Source organism: Heterodontus francisci, chromosome 24, assembly GCF_036365525.1.
Source record: "Heterodontus francisci isolate sHetFra1 chromosome 24, sHetFra1.hap1, whole genome shotgun sequence".
Taxonomy (NCBI): Eukaryota; Metazoa; Chordata; class Chondrichthyes; order Heterodontiformes; family Heterodontidae; genus Heterodontus; species Heterodontus francisci.
The window spans coordinates 38,174,012-38,192,746 of NC_090394.1; the positions used below are offsets into that span (position 1 = coordinate 38,174,012).

Below are 18,735 nucleotides of genomic sequence, written 5' to 3' on the forward strand. Positions count from 1 at the left end.
GGTGGCTGTTAGTGCAGCTCTATAAAGCCAGTGTTATGACTGTGGGTGGTAGCGTAGGTTTGAGTCCAGGTTTGGATATATGACACATCCACCTCAGACCTCTGCAACGTTCTAAAGGATTGAGTAAAGAGGACCTAGATCTTTCTGGAACTAAACCTGCCATTATTCAACTGTGGGCTCTTATTGCAGTACAGGGAAGTAGGACAGAACTTCCGGTGCTTTATTAAAATGTGGGAGTTTAAATGCCAATTAAAGCATTTCTCTTACTACAATTCCATAATGGCACTGCATTGTTGACACTTCCAGTTTGCAGTCTCATTTACAGTATGCCACCTCCTTCCTAATATATAATAACGAATCATTGAAAGTGCTTCTGTCAATCCAAATTCATGTCCTTATTTTCACCAGTCCTTTTTGAAGTTTTCACTTTCAGCTCTCTCGAGGATAGTTTAGCACTCCGTTTTAGAGAGCTGTCTATTCACAATTCTCTGAATTCTTTTTTATTGTAACTTGTAATTTTCAGGTTAAACTTGAACAGACAGTTGTAAATTAATCTTGAAGGCTTAGTTTTCTTTTGAGAATATTCACAAAAGGACTCAGCAACTCTATTTGAAGTGTAGCGATAGATCACATGTTGAACCAATCCCAAAGAAAAGGGCAAATGCAGGAGCACTGTTTCACCAATTTCTTGATTTGCTTTTCAAAAATGCTTCAATGTAAATCAGAAATTGAAACTGATCTCCTCCCCTTGGGCAGCAAGCATATGGGAGCAGCACCACCTCCAAGTCGCGCACGATCCTGACTTGGAACTATATCACCGTTCCTTCACTGATACTAGGTCTAAATCCTGAAACTCCCTCCCTGACAGCACCGTGGGTTTAATTACACCACGCAGACTGCAGCAGCTCAAGAAGGTGGCTCAGCACCATCACTGCCTCTAGGGCAATTTGGGATAAGCAATAAATGCTGGCCTTGCCAGTGATGCCCACATCCCACGAAAAAAAATTTAAAATCCAGGAGGCTCAGACAATGTAAATAAGAGTCAGAGTGAATTTTTGTAAAGCAACTGAACAAGATTTATTTACAGCCAAGTAGGAATTTCCTTCCCTAACTTGTGTGAGCCTAGGTGCAGTCAAGGCTGCACAGACTCATAACTGAAGTGGTGGGGGAAACCAGTTTCTCTTTTTGCAGTCTTCGGCATCAGGCTGCCTCAAATTTTGCTTCTGGGTGTATTAGCAGCAGATTTAATGCCCTAAAACATGGAGGTTTTCATATCCCTCCCTGCTGCCTGTGTGAGAAGATCGAACAATTTCATGTCGAGTCACAACAATAGAACGGGAGCAGCACTGAGGAAATTCCTAGCTAACTTATGTCATGCTAGGCCCCCACCTGCCAAGAATGAGGCACATTAATTTTGTTGTGAACATTTTTTAAAACTGGAGTGCGGGGAGAACTTGTTGAACAGATCGGAAGGGACGATTGCATATTGGCAAGCAGTGTTTGGAAGGACCAAGCATCCATTTCCTGACGTTCGAGTCACAATGGACTTTTGATCACCAGACATTGATGGTGGGGGAGCTCGCATTCCAGGTTGACTGCTAAGATGGCTGAATACACAAGCAGACATGGTCAAACCAGCTACTCACATGACTAACCTGCTAGGCAACCTGAGTTTTTTGAATTTGTACAAACAGTTTAGGGAGAAAGCTGTTTGCGCCTGGACTGAGAAGATCTCTCCTGTCTGCTCCCATCTCTTTCTCACAAGCCTCTGAATCCACTGAAGACACATGAACCCCAAGAGAGAAAAGTCTACTATGGCGAACAAGGTTTAAGAATAATACTGGGCCCCAACGTAAAACAAGAACTACCTACAATCAAGGACTCTACAGTGAGCTCGAAGAACCGTAACAACTCTTCAGATATTGCTTCAAATCTTTCCACTTTATTTTTCTCTTTTCTTTCTCTATTTGCATGTGTGTGTCGTGTGTGCATGCTGGCATTTTCGCGTTGTGTACCCGTGGGCATTAACTGAATTAGAGTTTAAGTTTAATAAATTTCAACCTTTTCTTCTTTAAACCGAAGAGTGCCTTATAGTTGGAAAGCAGTGAACAAGGATTCACCAAGGGGGAAGTAAAAACATGGTGTGTTTAAAATTAAATCCTTTTACAGTAAGACCAGGTGAAGGCTGAAAGGGAACCCTAGACCTCTTTCTCCCCTGGTCGTAACACTTAAAACAGTGCAGCACTAAGGAACCCACTGTTCTGATCTTGGCAGTCTGCACATTAACCCTAATATGCTGCTAAACTGTGAACAAGAGCATTCTAAACATAAGATAAACAAAATGCACCTTAAGGCAAGACAGTACAATAATTTAAGAGCAAAATACTGCGGATGCTGGGACTCTGAAATGAGAACAGTGCCAGAAATGCCCAGCAGGTCTGGCAACATTTGTGGAGAGAGAAAGAGTTAACATTTCAGGTCTTTGACCTTTCATCAGAACTGGCAAAAGTTAGAAATGTATCTCTTTGAGTGAGTGAAAGGGTGGGGCGGGGGGAGAAAGAACAAAAGGGAAGGTGTGTGATCGGATAGAGGACAGGAGAAATTAAATGACAGATGTCATGGAATAAAAGGCAAATGGAGTGCTAAATAGTTGAAGTAAAAGACGAAGTATTTGTCCAGAATGCTAATGGCAGAATAATGAACCGTTCCCTCCGAAAGCAAAAACTTGAAAAACAAGTTTAAGACTGGCACATGGTTGTGAAGTAAATAATTTATATAAAAATAAATACATGAATAAATGGAAAGTAATGGGGCTCATGTACTGAAATTGTTGAACTGAGTCCAGAAGACTGTAGAGTGCCGAATTGGAAGATGAGATGCTGTTCCTTGAGCTTGCTTTGAGCTTCACTGGAACACCGCAGCAGGCAGAGGACAGAAATGTAGGCGTGAAACTAAGATGGTGAATTAAAATGGCAAGCAAACGGAAGCTTGAGGTCATACTCACAGATTGAGTGGAGGTGTTCTGCAAAGTGGTCACCCAATCTGCATTTGGTCTCCCCATTGTGAGCAGTGAAAACTGTATACTAAATTGAAAGAAGTACAAGTAGATCACTGCTTCACCTGGAAGGAGCGTTTGGAACCTTGGGTGGTGAGGAGAGGGGGAGGTAAAAAGGCAGATATTACACCACCTGCGATTTGCATGGGAAGGTGCCGTGGGAAAGGGATGAGGTGTCGGGGGTGATGGAGTGGACTAGGGTGTCGCGGAGAGAACAGACCCTTCGGAATGCTGACTGGAGGGGAAGGTGTGTTTGGTGGTGGCGTCATGTTGGAGATGGTGGAGGATGATCCTTTTGGATGTGGAGGCTGGTGGGATGGTAAGTGAGGGCAAGGGGAGCCCTATTGTGTTTCTGGGAGGTGGGGAAGGGGTGAGGGCAGAAGTGCGGGAAGGGGGTCAGACGTGGTTGAGTGCCCTGAGCCACAGTCGGGGGGGGGGGGGGGGGGTAGGGGGGGGATCCTCGGTTGAGGAAAATGGAAGACCTATCAAGTGCTGTTGTGGAAGGTTGTGTCATCAGAACAGATGTGTCGAAGACTGAGAACCTGGGAGAATGGAATGGATTTCTTCCAGGAGGCAGGGTGTGAGGAAGTGTAGCCGAGGTAGCTGTGGGAGGTGGTGGGCTTTTAATAAATATTAGTCGACAGCCTATCCCCAGAAATGAAGACTGAGCAGTCAAGGAAGGGAAGTGTCAGGTGGACTATATGAAGGTAAGAGAAGGGTGGTAGTGGAAGCAAAGTTCAAGTTTCGAGCTCTTGGGTGGGTGGTGGGAGAGCAGGAAATGGCATCAATGCAGTCATCAATGTTTTGGAAAAAGAGTTGTGGTTGGGGACCTGAGTAGGATTGCAACAAGGAATGTTTGACATGCCCCATAAAATGACAGGCACAACTAGGACGCACGTGGGTACCCATAGCAACACCTTTTATTTGGAGGAAGTGAGTGGGGATGACGATGCATTTTTCCTGCCAAAGAGTTGAGTTTCTATTACTCACTATCTACCCGGCTAGTTCCGTTCCTACTTGAGGGCAGCCCGAAGATGTGCCCGGTGTGCATTTTCACACCATGTTCATGCTCGTCTGTTTTCCCAGTCGAGTAAATTGCTGCTGATTTCCTCTAATTTACAGTTCTTTTATTTGAGGACTATCAAAACTATGGAGTGTCACCCAAGCACTAGTACTTTGTTCTTGGTCTTGTCCATATCCCTTGGATGGGCTATCTCTGGTAATCCTGCTTCAGCTCTGGTTCTGAAACTCTAAGGAGGGCACAACAGGACGAACTCATTCATTAAGTGTTAAATTTTGCCCAAAATGTTCAAGCTTCACTCATCTCCCAGAGGAGTCAAGTTGTGCGACCTCTTGTATTTTTTTTTTTGAAGTGCAGTAAATTTTTTTTTGCCAATTTTTCCCTGTAAGCTGTGCAGATGTGTGGCTGTGCAGCAATCTGCAACATCTTCCACAGGGAAGAAATGGGCCGCGCACCACCAACCTTCCCTTTAAGATGCATGTATTAAGGGACCGTGCAATGCAACAAGCCAGCTGTGCAGAAGAAAAACTACCGGGAACATTGTTTCTGACCATGTACAAAATTGAAAGTTTTAGCTTGGCTTTAGGGCAGGCAATCCAGCAATTCTGCAGGACCAGGTAGAAGTGTTGGCAAATGTTACCCTTACTATTGCAAATTATGTTTGAAATGACTAGTGAAAGCCAAGTTCTTGCAGTAATGGTTTGTGCTTTGTGTATTTTAAGTTGAGTCTTGAAGTTTAGTCTCTGTGCAAGGTTTCTGAATGGGTTTTATCTCTTTCTTTTTGTGTAGGTGACGATAATGGGAAGAAAGCCAGCAATCCAAACCACTGTAACTGCATTATTGACCAAATTTTCACTGGGGGACTGCAGTCTGACGTCACTTGCCAAGTCTGCCAGTAAGACAATTACTTTTATTGTAGGTTTGTAATTGAAGCCTTGTTAAATCATCTAATGGGGTGAAAAAAAAGAGCCTTGTATTGATGATATTCACCTCTTCAATTATAACTGGAGATGTTTAGCAAAATAGCATCTTCATCATTAGTTTTTTAAAAAAAAGTATTAGCTTCTGGTATCTTTACGGAGTGTTTTGTTAAAAACACAAAATCCCGGTAATGGAAAATAAATTCAGATCATTGACTCTGGATGGGGCAGGGTTAATGATTATTTACCTTCGAAGATATCAATCTTCTGCATCAGTGAACAGAACACCTGCAGACTAAGTAAATGTTCAGAACACTTAATTTAAATCTGCTAAGAATTCAGATTATTCTTAGCACTATATTCCTACTTTGCATTGTTTATGCAGCTTAATCCGACTGATTGACTGGATAAATCAAAACATTTTAATTAGGAAAAAACAACTTTTAAGAAGTCTAATTAAAACCATTTAACTGGAGGGAGCATTGAGACCATTCTAAGTCAGTTTGATTTTGTAATGCAGATGTAGGCTCAGTCTTCAATCTGCATCACTTTCCTCCCATGTACTATTTGAAGCACTGCCATATTTTATCTTGAACTCATTTGCAACCTTTTCTGCAGCTACTCACAGCAGCAATGTTGTACTGCAAAATACTCAGTTGTTAAACTGAGTATTAAGAGACAAACCTGCCTGAAATAAAACAAAGCAGCAATTTTAACAATTGTTTGAGCTGAAGATGTGCTGCAAGGTGAACTTGGCACTAATGTTTCCCATTTGTTAGAGAAATGCTGAGTCACAAGTTGGCCAGATATGCTCCATTAAATCTGTAGTAGATCCTAAGAGCCGTTGGGGTCCTAGCCACCAATATGATTCAATCATGGGCATGAGATTAGAACTACTGCTCGCTTGGATAATAAACATCAACACAAACTAGTGCGAATTCCACTGTCACCCTGTTGTAACGTTTATGTAGCAGAAGAGCATTGCTACAATGACAGGCTAGGCTGAATTGAGCTGTTCCCTAGTGACTGGCATCTGACCACTATGCACTGTTGTGACCATGTGATAACTTTTTTTTTTTGTCGCAGTGGTGTCTCCACTACGATAGATCCTTTCTGGGACATCAGCCTGGACTTACCTGGGTCTTCCACACCATTCTGGCCCTTAAGCCCAGGTTCTGATGGGAGTGTTGTGAATGGAGAAAGCCATATGTCCTCTGGAACTACCACACTTACAGACTGTCTACGAAGGTACCTCGTGATACTAGTATTCACTATGGAGTTTGAGCTGTGTAAATATGTACAGCACTGAAGATGTAGCAACTCATCCCTTTTGTGGTGTATGTATCATGTCTGTTTAATATAATGAAGTTTTTCAGTGCCATTGCAGAGTTTTAATCCTAGACAATTTGTTGAATGACATGCTAAATGCTTATTCTATTTTAAAATGCTCTTATTACTGTGAGCAATTAAACCCCCAGAACTGGGTTGAATGGGTGGAGTGGAGACCCAATTCTGTGTCTCATCTTGCTCTAAAAGCTCTTATCAGTCATTGCCTCATTCCTTTCCTGTCCCTGTAATCACCTCATGCCCACTCCTTCCCCACTGAACTCTCCAAGTTCCTCTGACTTGCTTTTTGTGCGCTCCATCATTTGTGGCCATGCTTTTAGCTGCCTAAGGCTCCATGTTCTAGAATTCCCCTCTGTTTTAAGGCCCTCTTTAAAACCCATCCCTTTGACCAAGCCTTTGGTTGCCTCTCTTCTCAGTAGTTTCTCCTTTGACTCCGTGTCCGTCCTTTGATTGCACCTTTATAAAAGGACTTTGGGTCATTCGTCTATATTTCAAGGTGCTATATAAACATCAGTTGATGGTTATGCAAAAAGAAGGATGAGAAAGGAACTATTCAACCAATGCACACTCTATCTATAAAACCTATTTTTTTTTATTCCTTCTAAATTCTATGAAAATTCTGGCCATCTTTAGTTCATAAGCATATCTCTGTTAATCCATTTCAGTCTTTATCCTTAAAGCTTCATATCCTGTGATCTTCCTTTCCTTTTTTTGAGTTTAAACATTTCCTAGTTGAGTTTGTAGGCTCTGGATTGATTGTCAAGGTATTCCGTTCTTTGCAATGTTGGTGCCTTCCCCAAGACCATCACAGCCTTCACCAGCTGACATTTATTTTGCACAAGTGTTATTGTATGGGAAATGAAGAACTCGGGGTGATTTTCACCCATTGATCAATTTCCTTTACCTGGTTGATGCTGTTTACTGTCTAACATCACTTCGTATAAGTTAAGTATGGTAGTCTACTGGTTATGGTACTTGACGAGCAACCCAGAGGTCGTAGGTTCAAATGCCACCAAGCAAGTTGTAAAGTTGAGTTCAGTAAAATCTGGTAACTTGTGGGCTGGCACCAAAGAAAGTACCATTAAAGTTACTGTATTGTCTGAAAAATCCAACTAGTTAATTAATGTCCTTCAGGGAAGAGAACCTGTAGCCCCACCTGATTTGGTCTACACACTACTCCAGTTCCACACAGTTGACTCGTAATGTCCTCAGCAGTTAGGGATGGGCAATAATTCCTGCCACATTCCAAGAACAATTTTTTTTTTTTTAAAGTATTGATGATCTGTTTTTCACTAATTCTGTCCCCAGGTTTACAAGACCTGAGCATCTCGGAAGCAGTGCCAAAATAAAATGTAGTGGTTGCCATAGTTATCAAGAGTCAACAAAACAGCTTACAATGAAGAAACTTCCCATAGTGGCCTGTTTTCATCTCAAAGTAAGTTACAGCTTCAGAAAATCTGGGAGAATTTACGTTAACGTCTGGATCCAGTCAGCGGTCCACCATCTGCAGCTGGATTGTCAGTGGAATAAATGTTTCGAAGTCCTCTGTTGAATAATTTGTTTGTACTACAAGTGTTGCCACTTAATAGGATTGTTTAATGCAATTTACTTAAGTGCCTTCTGTACTGAAAATAAGTTCAAACAAAATAGTAATACCTTTCACTAACAGTTTGAGTTGCTTGTGTTCTTGTAGGAATGAGTGGCTCAAAGTGAATATATAATTAAATGTGTAGAACTTTCAGTCTGTGTTGGAATGCACAGAACAAGTAACAAGTTTTAGGTTTTGAATGATGTGGTGTACTGTATTTTTAAAATATCTATTCTTAAATGGTACTCTGGTATGAATAAAGCTGTTGCAGAATGGAAGGAGATAATGCATTGATCTGTTGAATTATCAAGGAAATGACTGATTCTCTGGCAGTGCTTTAGCCATTGTGATAAGTGCTGTAACTGGTGTGGACTTGAGTTCAGTGTAGTTGTCATGCTATAGATCAAGATTGTCCAACCTACCGCTCGCGGGCCAGATTCCAGCCTGCCAAAATGTTCAATCCAGCTTGCCAATCCTTCATAACTTGTGAACGGAAAGGGGTGAGATTGATTTTGTTCCATTTGTCTCCCCCAGTTAAGTTAGTGGAGAGTTGGTGCAGTGCAGCCTGTACCTGAGCAGTCACTAGTTTTTGCTTCCTATAGCGAGCAGCAGTATTGGGGGAATGGGGTGGGGCCAGAATGACGCTCGCGCATTTGATATGGAGTCTAATAGGAGTGCAATGGAAGCTGGACTTGCTGGGAAGACGCTGCCTTCAGTTGGTTGGGGGAGTGGTGAGCATGCAATGACAGAAGGGGCAGGGGGTGAGCACAGTGGGGGAGGGGCACAGGTGAGCGCACGCAGAGTGAGGGGATACTGGGGGTAGGAGGTGATGAGCAATTCAGACTGTGGGGCTGTGCTGAGCGGCAGTGTGTTTCCGCTTCTGGTGCTTGGTAGGCGTTGCGGGGGAAGAACAAGGTTAGTAATATTTTTACCCAGTATGCCCTATTTCTAATGCCTTTTATCTTTCTGAAATTTTCTCACTGGCCTCCTATGTAGGACAAAAATTGTGGCCTCACACTGAAAGGTTGGTTGGACACTTCTGCTTTAGATGGTTCAACTACCAGCATTGTGCCTCAGCAGCGCTCAGTCTTGCATAATTTTAACTGAACTAATCCCATCCTTAGAAGGAAGTATTATCTGGTTCTGTTGGCTATGGAGTAAGAGTTAGGAGTGTTTGAAATTGGGTTAGTTGCTGGTAAGCGAACCAAACTGACTCTCGTTCTACTTGTGTAGCGTTTTGAACACTCGGCCAAGTTACGGCGAAAGATCACTACATACGTTTCCTTTCCACTGGAGCTGGACATGACTCCATTCATGGCTTCCAGGTACTTGTATTTTTTTTTATAATTATGTTTGGAATCATCACTAAGATCAAAGGGAGAAGAGGTAAAAGAATGAATGTTCACTTTATATGAGCACCTTTTATGTTCTCTAAACTCTTCAGGCATTTTTCAATAGCTAGCCTTGTATTCCATATGTGTAATTCTCCTAATATTTGCTTAATGTTGCTGGAAGGGTTGTCGGTAGTATTAGTGTTTGAAAGAGAACCTGTCAATAACTTTTAAAAAAAATCTCAACCAGTGAAACCCACAGAACAGGAAGCCTTAATCTGATGGCAGGTTCATAGACCTTTGTTCTCATGGCTCCACAGTGCCATTTCTTCTCTGCAGCTCTGTTCACTTTATACTTGTTGGAATTGCTACTAACCTGTTGACACCTCATGCCTCTAATGCAAAAGCGCCTTTGATTTGTGGCTACATTTAAGATGCCCACCTCCCCTTGAGCCTGGATGTAATTTGCAAGCAATAATTTCACTTTGGGGGGGGGGTCACTGTTTCTCCATCAGGCTGTTGTAGGGAAAACATCAGCTTTGCTTTCAAATCCAGATGTATGTAGCTTTCATCTTTACTGCTCATGGTGCCACCATCTATTACAAATTGTTACTAAGATGCATTAGTGGTGATTACTCATTGAAGATGTACATATTCCTTCCTAGCTAGCAACAATTTTAAGAGTTGTTCTAGAAGGTCTGTAATTAGACATATTAGTATTTAAAGGTGCTATATCTGAAACATACTTTTTCTTTTTGCAGTAAAGAGAGCAGGATGAATGGACAGTACCAGCAGTCGGTGGATAGTCTAAACAATGACAATAAGTAAGTTTTAAGAATTTTAAGTTTGCATTTGCCAAAACGCACAGAAATACTCCTAACAGTACTGTTGGTTAGTTGCCCAGAGGATACGCAGTATGTGATGGCGATCAACACAAGGCAATGGTTTTACAACCAACTCCATTTCTGAATGCTGACTAGTGGCTTTTAGATCCTTAACATCCATTCTGTTGGTAGCACAGTGATGAAAACCACTTGAAACGCTGGCTGCTTCCTCATTTAATAACTGACAAGTAGGAGTGACAGCATATCAGCTGTTAGCATCACACCCAAGTGGGTAATGCTGTGGAATCTAATTTACTGTTGACAATATTGAGAGCTTATCTTCTATTTTATGGAGAGTTTTTAACTATCAAAGAAATGGCAATGTTGCTTTTAAGGACATGACTTTTAGTAAGTAGACAAGTCACCTTTGAAGCTCACCATAAAGTTAACACTCTCTACTTGAGAAAGTAATCTTTTTTTGTTTCAGTCTCTATCACTTAAGTTGTTCAGTTTGTTCCAGTTATTGATATCTGTTTTAATTTATAAATTGCAGTTAAGAGTTCACAACCCATTATAAATACTTTTACACACCAAGCACATCAAGTCCTTCATATGCGCAAACATCTGCGACAAGTAACCTTATGTAGCTGTGGAGCCGAGGCTTGTTCTCGGACTTTGATCTGGCGACCCCATTGATGTACGAGGCTTGCTGAGTACTTTGCAATAATCTGTGTAGTTGTGGGAAGGAGAGGCGTGTTCTTAGTGAGTGCACTTGTTCATTCCAGAGTCCTATGTCAACAGCACAGGCTGAGAGAGATGCATCTTGTGTGTATGTGTGGGCATGACATCATAACTGGCAAGCAACCCAATCACAAGTGAGTCTTTTTGTTATCCAAACGTATTCAATAAAAACAGTGTCTCACTCGTCAGTGTGTGGGATTCCTTTAAATGGGAACATCTCACTCCTGACAATCATTAACATTGTAATACATTTCTGAATAACTGCAGGCAAGTACATACTTCTTGAGTACCTGAGAGAGAATTCCATTGAATTTCCACTAGGGGTGGGTTTGGGGGTGGGTGTTTTGGCTGTGGAGGAGGTAGAGAGAGAGAAAACCAGAAGAAGATGACTGTCTGTCCTAAAAGAAAAAACTGTCATTGACACTAACCAACTTATTTATTTGAGGAAGTGAATAATCAGTTAAAACTTCACTGCAAAGATATTTCAACAAAATCCCTTCGATATCAATACAAGTTTGCCATTTATCCTTTGCACTCTGTGGAAGGACATTTTTGTTGTCCCAGCAGTGTATGAACCACATTTCTAGAGGGGACTTAACATTGATCTTTTTCCTTATTCATAAATTACATTCTTAGCCAGGTATTCATTTAGTTCTTGTATTGAAACATGCAAACTATTATAATGAGTCTGTTCTATATTTGTTTATGGTCATTCATTTTGTGCCTGTCTCCTTTTGTTGTGTGCTCTGTTTAAAATGCAGCCTGCTTCCATCTGCTTCACCCATGCATTTTGAGCACTTGAATTGTGTTCCTTCTGTCTTCCCAACTTGAAGCCCTCAAATTAAACTGGTTTTCAAGTGCTTAAAATCTAGAGGGAGCAAAAACCACACTGCTCACCAGGCCTGCTCCATCTAGAGTCTGTTGGTCTATTATGGGCCTCCCACTCACTCCAGCTTTTGATCCCCCTTGTTGAGCACAATAAATTCTTTTCTCTACCTTCCTTAGGAGAAAGTAAAATCGAGCAGTGTTTTCAATATCTTTCAGACCTTCAATTCTCTCAACTCCTTTTTGTAAAGGTTTCAATTGAACCAAAATTAAGTCCAAGTCTTTTTTTCCCCACAGGATAGTGGAATGTGTGGAACAGTTTTTTTTTGTAATCTGTAACCTTGCTTGCGGCTGCTGAATATTTACTAGTGCCCTTCAGCCCTACACTCGTCATCCAAATTCAAAGGCTTGTTTACTACTACCTCATTTGTACATGTCTTATTTTAAATATTTGGATTGTGTCTCCTCTCTTGAAGAAATCCTTGTCCTTTCTCTTGAACCCCACCAATATTTCAGGGTTGCTTTGCAGGTCAGATTGCACACAACATTCCAGGTGTGCTCTCACCAATGACTTGATGTGGTTAAAATTATTTCTAGCTAGTGCCTACAGTACTTGCTGATAACTACTTCAGTGTTGGCTCCTTTTGATTTACTACCTTTTGCTAATTGCTTCCTACTCTGTGTATATGTTTCATTGTTTAATGTACAATGTATTGCACTTCACATGTTCTTGATCTCTCTCACTTGGTATCCACATGCGGCTGTGCATGGACAAATTTTGTATAACTACCAGAAGTAATCCTCCAGCATGCAATTTATGAACTGTAAACAGCAGTGGTCCGGCACAGACTCCTTGTCACTGTCCAGGCAGAGCCTTCCCCATTTATCATCTGTTTTCTATTGTCAAGCCAGTTTTCAACCCAAGAAGCAAATTTGGTACTAATTCTTACTAAAAGCCTCAAATTAATCACCTCAAATGCCTTCTGAAAATCTGGATAGTCTATTTTTATTGGATAGCCTTTATGCCCCAGTTTTAGGTGCCTCCTAAAGAATTGCCAGAATGCTTCGAAACTATGCTATCCATATGTTCAAAGACATTGCCCACTTGCTGTAAAATGCTCTGAATGTTTGTTTTTCCTCTGCTGGCATCAGGCTAATGTCCAGATTAATATCTCATTCCCTTCTGTCTGAATCTGGTGAACCAGTCCTCTGATGAAGCTCTTCCCGTATTGAGCACGGCATTACCTATTTCCTCCCTCATTTCATTATGAATTCGCAGATGCACCTTAAAAGGAATATGAACACGAGGTTGTCAAAACAACGTCCAGTGCAAATTCCATGAGAATGGTAGAAAAATATGAAATTCAGAAGATTTGGCTGGTAGAAAACTACTAATGGAGGATGGTTCGGACACCAGAGAAATATTTGCAAGAAAATTATGAAGGATCCATTTATGATTGATGAAAATGAGTGGAATTGATGTTGAATATGCATCCCCAGTCTGCAAGATATTGAACCTTGCACACTAATGCTGGCCTTAGTAATATTGTCCTATTGTCTCTGCAGGTATTCACTGTTTGCAGTAGTCAATCATCAGGGAACACTGGAGAGTGGGCACTATACCAGCTTCATTCGACAACACAAGGACCAGTGGTTTAAGTGTGATGATGCGATTATCACCAAGGCTAGCATAAAAGATGTGCTGGACAGTGAAGGGTGCGTTCTGATGGCTAATATCTGTAACAGATTTAGTTTGAAAGTTATAGATGGAAAAGGCTGGCTGGTCTCAGATTCCCTCAGTCGCTCACTCAAATATCTTTCCAGTCTCCCTCAAATTGTTTCACATTTTCTGCCTTTAACTGCCTTCCCAAGCACATTGTACGCGCATTCATCTTTCTTCTGTATAAAGGCGTTCATTCTATCCTGTTTCCAGAGTTTGTAGCAATTTTGAATTAATTGGAGTTCAATTCATCTACTTCCTTTTAAGAATATTGAATACTTGATCAATCTCTCCCCTGGGCCTTCTCTTCAGAGTAAACAATTCCAGGATCTTCAGCTGTCTTCTAGAATCAGTTTGATTGGCTTTTTCTGCACTGTGTCCAATGCCCAGATATCCTTGCTTTAGTAAAACAACCAGAATTGTAAATAATGTTCCAGGTGTGGCCTTACCAGTTCCTTGGGCAGATTCATTGCTGCCTTCTGATTTGGTGCTCTCTACATTCCAAAATCCAGTTTCAATGAGTCTTCCAATATCCTGATCAGTGTCCTGTTGTCATTTAGTTGATATTCCCATTCTTTGTTTTCTTTACCTGGTCACATTACCTTGCGTTTGTCCACACTAAATGTCATTTTGTCACTCATCAGCCCAGCTTCCCGACCTATCCTGATCTCTCCAATTTATTTTGTCTGTTCCCTATTATTTGAGACTCTACCAGTTTTTACACTAGGGCAGCTTGGTTTCTCTGTCAGTTCTGGTTCCTTTTATAGACGCTGTGTACAATATTTATAAAACTCTGCTAAACTTAATGATATCATGTCAATCATCATTGTATTTACACACCTGGTATAATGTCTGCATAGCAGCAGCGGGTGCCCCTTTTATGAAATGCTGAAAATGTTTTGTTGTTGGTCTTGGTGTGTTACTATCTCCATGTAAAAGTTGATCCCTGATGGAAGATTACATCAATATTAATTTTTAACTTTTTTTTTTGTCTGTAGGTATCTCTTGTTTTATCACAAACAGTTCCTTGAATACGAGTAGCCTTATCAAACTGGGGGAAGCCTTCAGAACGATACACAACCTACCTGAAACTCTTAAGTACTGTCAGCACTGAGTGAACCTACTTGACACTGACTTTGGTCTGAAGCAGTGAGACTGAACACCTGATGGAATGAGATGGGAGGAGGCATGGGTCATCCTCGCAGCCGCAGCCCGCATGTCCGCAGTGGGGTGGGGTGGGGGGGTGGGGGGAGGGAGGGTGCACATCTCAGCTTCTGTTTCCATGGTGCTTGAGCTCCAGCCGACCAAGTGTATAACAACAATAATAACAAGCCAACCCATTGATTTGCGATGGGTCTGAGAGCAAACGGATGGTATTAATGACTTGCAGATACATTTCTGTGGATTTAGATAGAGTACTATATGAAACTAGTGGGCATCTATTTTCAGAAAAATGGCCATTAAAACTGAATGCAGTACTGAGACAGGTTTTCAGTATGTGCACATTGCCAGAGGACTGCAGATTGATGCAACCCAACAGATCTCTATATCGGGCCCAGGTTTGTTTGCGTTCTATCTGTTCTAATTTTTTTTTCCCTGTCAGAGCAAGATTCAGAGCAGCTGTGCCGTAATGAAACTGTACTGAACTTGGTATTTGTTTATTGTACAAACTCTCATGTTTCGAGATGGCCTTACATCACTGAGTAGTGGTGAAGTCTGTGTTCATGTCTTAAAAAAAAAAAACACACATGCACGCACACACAAACACACATTTGCAGTTTGAATAGCGGCCACAGTGACTGCTCTTGATTCTTTCTTTTGGTTTATTTTTAAATTATGCAGTCTGGGGTATATCAGATCAATGTTTGGGAGCTTTTGCTGTCTTCAGAAAGTAGGATCCATGTGGCAGTCCTAGTGGCCTTCATTGAACAAAACAATGTGATCAGCCCAGAGGGGCCTGAAATGAGGGAATGCTGATGAAACACAGCCTGTTCTGTTCACTTCTACAATTTTATATTTGGTATCTGTTGCTTTTAGAATTGCGATTCGCAAGTAATTGCATATTCTATACATTTTTCTTGAGAGACAGTGTTTGAGGGCAACTCTTGCTGGATAGCTTGACCACAGCTTATACTTATGTCAGAATGGCACATCATCTCAGTTGAAGACAAAACTAAGTAAATGTTTTGAGGTTAATGAAAAAGTTCATCAAACAGAGCTGTAATTAACAGTTCAATATGATCAAACTTCCCGGATGCCATGTTGATTCTTAATGAGCAATCTTTAAATCTGGTGTGTTAGTGTACCCTATTGTGTTGTCACCTCTATTTGCAACCACCTCTGAATATCTTGTTGATTTAGAAACATAAAGGCTAATCCCTCACTAAGATGCTTTGATCCACTGCCTATGTGAATTGATGCTGTTTTCCCCCACCCTGATCAAGAAAGTAATTCTGTTGCTTGTTGAATATTAGTTTTATTTTGATTTACAGTTTTCATAAAGCACCATGATTGAAAGATTGGCCAGTCACTCGAACCTTTGGGGGTCACACATGGCATCCATATTGTGGTAGTTGTGGCTGTGTATTGTGATGGTGATTCTCTCTCTAGCTGCTAGCGATTGGGAAATTGGAGTGTAGAGAAATGCAAGGCTTTATGGAACTCTAATTCCAACTTCTAGTCATTCTCATTAGTCATGTTAGACAAGGCAGCTGTTTTTAAATGAGTAAGAAGCTACTGTTGAAGTATCTGTAGCTGGAAGCCCATTTGATGTGCACTGGTAGCTTCCACCAAATGGAAAAGCAGCATGCAAACAATACAAGAGCAGCTCAAGAGCAAGGTCAAGTCCAAACTGTTGCACCTTTTTTCTTAATTATTTAGCTTTTGTTAGGGCAGGCAACAACTATAATTTCTCATCTGCATTTTTCTTAATGACAGAATGTGTAGCTGAGATTATCTTTTTTTTTTTTAAAGTCAGCATATTGGATTTTTACATTTTTTCCACTAAATTAATTTGGTTCTTGTCACAGTTGACCCTGCTGAAATGCTGAGTTTTCTGCATCATTGCATTTTATTTTCGTATTTGATTCTGAAGATTGGTCATGGGAATATTCATGGTCATCGTTGCAGGAATCATTGGTATTTTCTTTTTAATATCCAGTGCACTTAAACTGAATTTTCTTGGAGTCTGCAGTCTGTTCTATCCAGTTTGATTCCTTGAATACTTACTTGTCTTGTGCAGTCTCTGCATTACTTTTATTGAGGTTAGTAGAAAATTTTAAATACTTGTTTGGCCCAATTTTCAGGTCAGTAAACAAATCTCTTATGGTCTTTTGAAGGTCATTTACAAACTAGCGATTATAGCAGTAGGTATTTGGATCTCCAATGCTTGACAAGCAAATCTGTACACTAGGTAATCAGTTATCTCCAAATGGAGCTGCATTCAGACTATGGAAACCATTTAATTTCCTGGTTTTAATGGTGGTATACTCCTTGGGCAGCTTCTCAGCCTATTTTTGTGCCATTAGCAAAGAAAGGTTTCACAGTGCCTTGCATTACTCTGGAGGAACAGAACTCAAAGCTCTGAATGTCAGTGGGCAGAAAAAGCCTTTGAAAGCTGTGTTTCATTTGTGTTCCTTCTTCTGGAATTGGCCTTCTACTAAGTATCGGGTTTTCTTGTAACTGCAGTGAAGTGTAGAACTTGTGCTGTTTACATGTAGGTGAATGCGGTGTAAGTACCATGTGGGCATTTCATATGCATTCCCTGTGTATAGTGCAGTGTGGCAGAACCTTAAGTATTTGGGTATGGCATGTGGAGTGTCCACATGGCAGTGTAAGCTACATTTTGAGAATTGTTTTCTCTGTGCATTTAAGGTCAAGTGACAAGTTCCCCACTATTGTGATAAGATATGTTCCCCACATACATTCCCATCTGTACTTTTTAAATGTTACTGTGAAGTTGTACAATCAATGATTTATACAACAAAGATTAATAAAGGTTACAGATTTCATGCACTAGTTTGCCTGAAATGATGATGTAATAGCTAATGCCTGTCACCTGACTTATGAGACTAAAAGCAAAGACTGGATTACAATGTTTGACATAATTCTGATCCTGCTATTATTAAAGACAGCTGCTAACCATTAGCTAAAACATCATCCATTTTGGTAGTGAAGTTAGAGAACCTCCAAGGGTAGCATTGCCAGTGCTTTTCCAGAAAGGAGTGTTTCTATTCATCAGTCTTCTGTCCTGCAATTATGCAAAATTCTCAAGCATGTCACTTGGCCTTCAGAATGTCAGTCAGTCCTGCAATGACTGGCTTTTGCTCAACTTCAACTGATGTGTAGTTCACCGTAGCGGAATGGATTCAATAACAAGAGAAAAGTGAAAACGTCCAACTGTAGTATGGACTGCTTTCACACACCTTGCCCTCGAGGCTTACAAAAAAACAGCCTTAGCAGTTTATAGGAGATATGCTCAGTTCATGAGCTTGGATAATCACAGTGCATTTTGGGAGTTGTTGTCCTTTTTATTTGTGGGTCTTAGTGTTTGGTATACAAAAGCTGCTTATATGAAACTGTTTCCCTGAATTCCAGGTGGTTCAGGCATATCCTATGTTGAGGGTCATTTGTTGATGCACTGTCCTCAATATGAAATGTAAGGACTCCCATTAATATCCTCCGGACAGGGTAATGTATATTTGAATTCAGCCCCCACTGTGTTATTCTAGTTCTCCATTTGTGGTATTGCCTGCAGTACCAATTTCATTTGTAATCTCATTTGATTTTTTTTTTCGTGTTCTGAAAAAACAATGTCAAAATAAATCATTTGACTATGGGAGACTTCCTAATGTTGTTGTCTTCATGTTATGGAGACTCGATTAGTTCTTGTACTGCATCGCATTGGGTTTTCCCGCGCTAGATTTATGGTTTGTCTTGCAAAGATTAGTGAGATTCTTTTCTGCCCTACTTGCTACCTCCATGTATAATATTGGGAAAACTGATATTATCTCACCTCAATTGTGGCAGTAATGAAAATCTGGCAAACTTTCTGCAATGAAGCTTGAATATATTGGCTGTCAGTCTTGCATTGTGCCTCTTTTCTATTGACCTTTTTCCCTCTATTTTCTGTTTTGCACTTTTTTCCTTCTGTATTAGCTCTGGTTTTGTGCTATGCATTTAAGTTTCATTTTAATTTTTCTACTCGTCCAATGACCTCCCAGGTTTTGCACCCCTCAACTACTTGTGGGAATATGTCTAATCGGTATCCTAATCATCTGTTTGTGTACAAAATAGTGGGAAACTTTCAGTCTTTGCCAATTTTTATTATTGTATTAATACAAGAACATCAATAACACCCTCCC

At 40.8% G+C, this 18,735-nt stretch overlaps 1 protein-coding gene across 6 annotated transcripts in view; it reads left to right on the forward strand.

The window, feature by feature from the left end:
- The window catches only part of usp22 (ubiquitin specific peptidase 22), a 138,068-nt gene extending 119,861 nt beyond the window's left edge, over positions 1-18,207 (forward strand). For 4 of the 6 annotated variants that reach the window (XM_068055958.1, XM_068055959.1, XM_068055964.1 and 1 more), the window contains 8 exons: positions 4,866-4,971; positions 6,083-6,244; positions 7,652-7,778; positions 9,165-9,256; positions 10,024-10,086; positions 10,872-10,961; positions 13,219-13,368; positions 14,371-18,207. In XM_068055958.1, coding sequence (XP_067912059.1) covers positions 4,866-4,971; positions 6,083-6,244; positions 7,652-7,778; positions 9,165-9,256; positions 10,024-10,086; positions 10,872-10,961; positions 13,219-13,368; positions 14,371-14,413 — 833 coding nt within the window. In that variant the 3' untranslated portion in view covers positions 14,414-18,207. The remainder of the gene's footprint in view (positions 1-4,865; positions 4,972-6,082; positions 6,245-7,651; positions 7,779-9,164; positions 9,257-10,023; positions 10,087-10,871; positions 10,962-13,218; positions 13,369-14,370) is intronic. The other 2 variants (XM_068055960.1, XM_068055962.1) reach the window with 1 other exon arrangement.
- The last annotated feature ends 528 nt before the right edge of the window (positions 18,208-18,735 follow it).